This window comes from Meriones unguiculatus, chromosome X (assembly GCF_030254825.1).
Source record: "Meriones unguiculatus strain TT.TT164.6M chromosome X, Bangor_MerUng_6.1, whole genome shotgun sequence".
Taxonomy (NCBI): domain Eukaryota; kingdom Metazoa; phylum Chordata; class Mammalia; order Rodentia; family Muridae; genus Meriones; species Meriones unguiculatus.
The window spans coordinates 116,486,665-116,490,064 of record NC_083369.1 but is presented as its reverse complement, the minus strand read 5'-3'; the positions used below and the strand labels follow the sequence as shown (position 1 = coordinate 116,490,064).

Sequence of the window (3,400 nt, the reverse complement as noted above, 5' to 3'; positions counted from 1 at the left end):
CTCAGCGAGCAGTTGTCCCAGTGCCCAAAGTACACCCCACAGTCTCCCAGATGTTCCTCTTTGGAGTTGCTTCCTGTCTCCTCTCTTGGGATTTGCAGGGGTGATGGCTGATAGCAGTGAGCACCCTTCTAAGGAATGGGTGCATGAGGGGCCCTGGCAGCCCCAATTCTGGCTGCTGACCTCTTCCGGGCTGCCTTTAAGAGGTTCTTTTCAAAGAGCTCTTTCTCACGGTAGTGCACTGGTGGGGCATGCAGGTACTCCTCTTCTGCTTCCATGTAGCTGAGCTCATCCAGGGCAGCGATGGAGCAGATGATTGCTTCTGGAAGAAGAACGTCCATGGTAAACTGCACTTTATCTCCTCTAGTCAGGGAGAGCAGAGCCTCATCTGCTTCCTTGCATATTTCTTGCAAATGCCTGGCCACAAGATGCAACTGGTTGTCATCCTCCAGGTAGGTCTCAATACAGAAATCTTCCCCCCTTGATTTCCAAAGATTGTCCACCCATCTGGACTGTTTTCTGTCCTGCACAATCTCCCGCAGGTGCTGGTCGGCCCCCTTTCTCTTCACTACGAAGTCCATGAGCTTCTGGTTGGCTCTGTCCCAAGCAGCCTTCATACTGTCAGGCAGAACTTTCTTGTGGGACCCTGTCCCACCTGGGGCATTCTCCTCCTCCCAATCTTCCAGGTCCACATAGCTCACCTTAGGGAAATCAATGTGCAGGTCTCCTTCCTGGATGGCCCTCCTTAGCGGGTAACTGACTTGGGCAGTGTAATAGCCCATAAAGGAGCCCAGGTAGGCGCCACAGGCCAGGCTCTCTCTGTAGTGGTCGATCACTGTGAGGCACCAGATGATGCCCTGTCTGTACACTCTGCTGGCTCTTCTTATGAGTGATATTTTTTCTCCACAGTCCAGATGTTTCAACTTGTGTAGAGGGGCACGGACACCCTTGTGCTCAAACTGCATGTTAGCTTCCATCAACAACACCCTCGCCATCTTGTCATTTTGGCTGACACTTTTTACCACCGCTGGCCAGAATGGAAGGTCCTGAAATTTGAACCAGACCAGCATTCCTCGTTCAATGGTATTCTGTAGCTGGGCAGAAGCCACCTTGGCAGCTTGGCGTGCTTTTTGAATGGTGGAACGCCTCCTCTTGAACCTGGTCTTCGTCACCTTTGAGTGAGCACACGGTTCCAGTTCTGGCACCCTGCAATGTGGACACAGCACGTGGATCTTCCTTTTCCTGTTAGCAATGCGGAGGGATCTTCGCAGCCTCGGGATTGGAGGCATGCAAGCTGCTGATGCCGAGTTTGCAGCTGGCTTCAGGGTGCCCGGGCCGTGGTCCTCCTTGCTCTCACAGATGGCATTCTTCCTTTGGCCTCCAGTAGCCCTGGTGTGTAGGTCAGCAAAACGTGCTTGTTGCTTGAGGGCTTTGGGCGAGAACCAGATGCACCTCAGTGGCCAAGAAGCAGCCTGCTGCTCTTTCTTAGCCTGGACACTCTGCCTGGAGGCTGAGGCAATCAAAGACTTGGGTTTGGATGTGTTTAGCTTTTTCATGCATGCATTACGACCAGAATTTCCTTCAGATGTTGTGTGACATGGCCGTACTCTGATGCCTCTTAGGACATTCTGTTTCATCTCAAAGTGTGGAGGCCCAACAGCAGTCTGTGCCTGGGCTTTTCCCCCTCGCACTGTGGGTACTTTCTGTGAGCCCACTGGCAACACAGGACCCTGACGGTGGCTCTGCTTTCCAGGACTCCTCTGGGAGAGCTCTTGGCCTTTCTGGTTGTGCTTTTGGAAGCACAGACGCACGCGCAGGCGAAAGCGAGGACGTGGTTTGGAGTTGGCCTGCTCTTTTGGAACCTTTTGAGGACTTGTTCTTGTGCTGGTTCTTTGGCCACCTGTCCTTCCACCTTGCAAACAGCCTTCCTCCCCCAGGATATCGAGAGCCACCTTGAGGGCTCTTCTGTATGCTCTGGTCTGCTTTGGTGAGCCATTGCCCTGTGACTCCTTCCCTGCCATGGAGGCAAGGTTCACAATTTCAGACTTGGTTAGTGGCCTTGCTTTGGTGCTCCTCACTCTTGTCTTCTCCCCCATAGGCAAGATTTGCACCTCCAAGAAAGGTGCCCCTCTCCTCTTACTATGGGCTGATGTCCTGGGTCTGGACAACACCCTTGCAGGCCACAGCTGACCCTTCCAGCCACACAGCACATACTCTGCAGAGTTCATGGTGACAGTACTCTGGGGCTGTGCTGATCACTACAGCGTGAGCAGTTTGGTTTTGGTGGGCACTGTGACTGCCTGACAGTTGTCTCTGTCCAGGCTCTCCTGCCTGTGGTACTGGCCTCCATCCAGATTCTTGTGGAGGAGCTGGAGCTGACTTCCCTCAGGGTTATGTGGGCTTCCCCTGTATGGTGGAAGAAGGAAGCAGAGTTGCATTAGGAAGGAAATAAATAGGCTTAACCAGCATGGACACATCAGCATGGTCAGGTGATGCAAGGGTAATCAAAGGAGCTCATAAAGCCTGTTCTACAGATGTGGGAGAAGATATGCAAAAGGTCCAGAGCAGGTGGGAAACAGTTGTACTATTGTTGTTCCCAACCCCAAGTCTGGAGTGTTTAACTTCGTCCCAGAAAGGAGGATGTCATTACAAAGGCTGTGCATTTTCTTGCCCACCCAGTCAGTACCTTAGGGCTCCCTGGGATTCTTTTGCCAAGGAAACCTCATTGTTCTCTTTCCTAGGGAGCTAGTCCTGCTCTGCCAACCCCAGGATTCCTATGAACAACCTAGTGCATGAGCCTTCCATACTTGTGTGATTCTAAGTTGAGCAGCAAGGAGGTGGGGAACTCTTCATGGTGATTCGCATAACATGGTAAGAGAAGATGGCTGCTTTCATAGCTTCTGGCTACCCCACCAGCCCACCACCAATCTTTCATCTTACTTCTGTTTCCATTGTGGACCTCACTATGGCATCAAGTGTCTACAGGGCACACTTGGCGAGATTCCCAAAGAGAAGCTACTTCTTCACTAAACAGACATGCTTACTAATTAATTGGAAGACTCAGTGATTTCAGATGGCAAGCAACAGGGTTATGTGACATGACAGGGAGACAAGTGTCTCTGTTGGAACTGTGCACCCTCCTGCTGCTATGTCAAGCCTATGCTATAACCTGCACACCCATATCTGCCTGTGATGAGCACTATTTATCCAAGAGATTACAGACCACTGACCTCTCCTGTCTCCAACCTCTGTGCCCTAATGTTAATCCATAAAGTCTTAGACAGGAAATTAAAGTAGCTACTTGATGATATGGATGGTCACATGCCCATCCCTAGGTCTCCTGACATTCAATCTCATCTGTATTGTAGCTCTCCTCTTCATGTTCCTCCATATTGAGCCTCTC

The 3,400-nt window shown here is 51.3% G+C and overlaps 1 protein-coding gene across 1 annotated transcript; it reads right to left on the bottom strand.

The window, feature by feature from the left end:
- Positions 1-128: 128 nt before the first annotated feature.
- Positions 129-2,093, bottom strand: LOC132649915 (PWWP domain-containing DNA repair factor 4-like). Its single transcript, XM_060374696.1, has one exon. The coding sequence runs from the start codon at positions 2,091-2,093 to the stop codon at positions 129-131; it is 1,965 nt and encodes a 654-aa protein (XP_060230679.1).
- Positions 2,094-3,400: the final 1,307 nt, after the last annotated feature.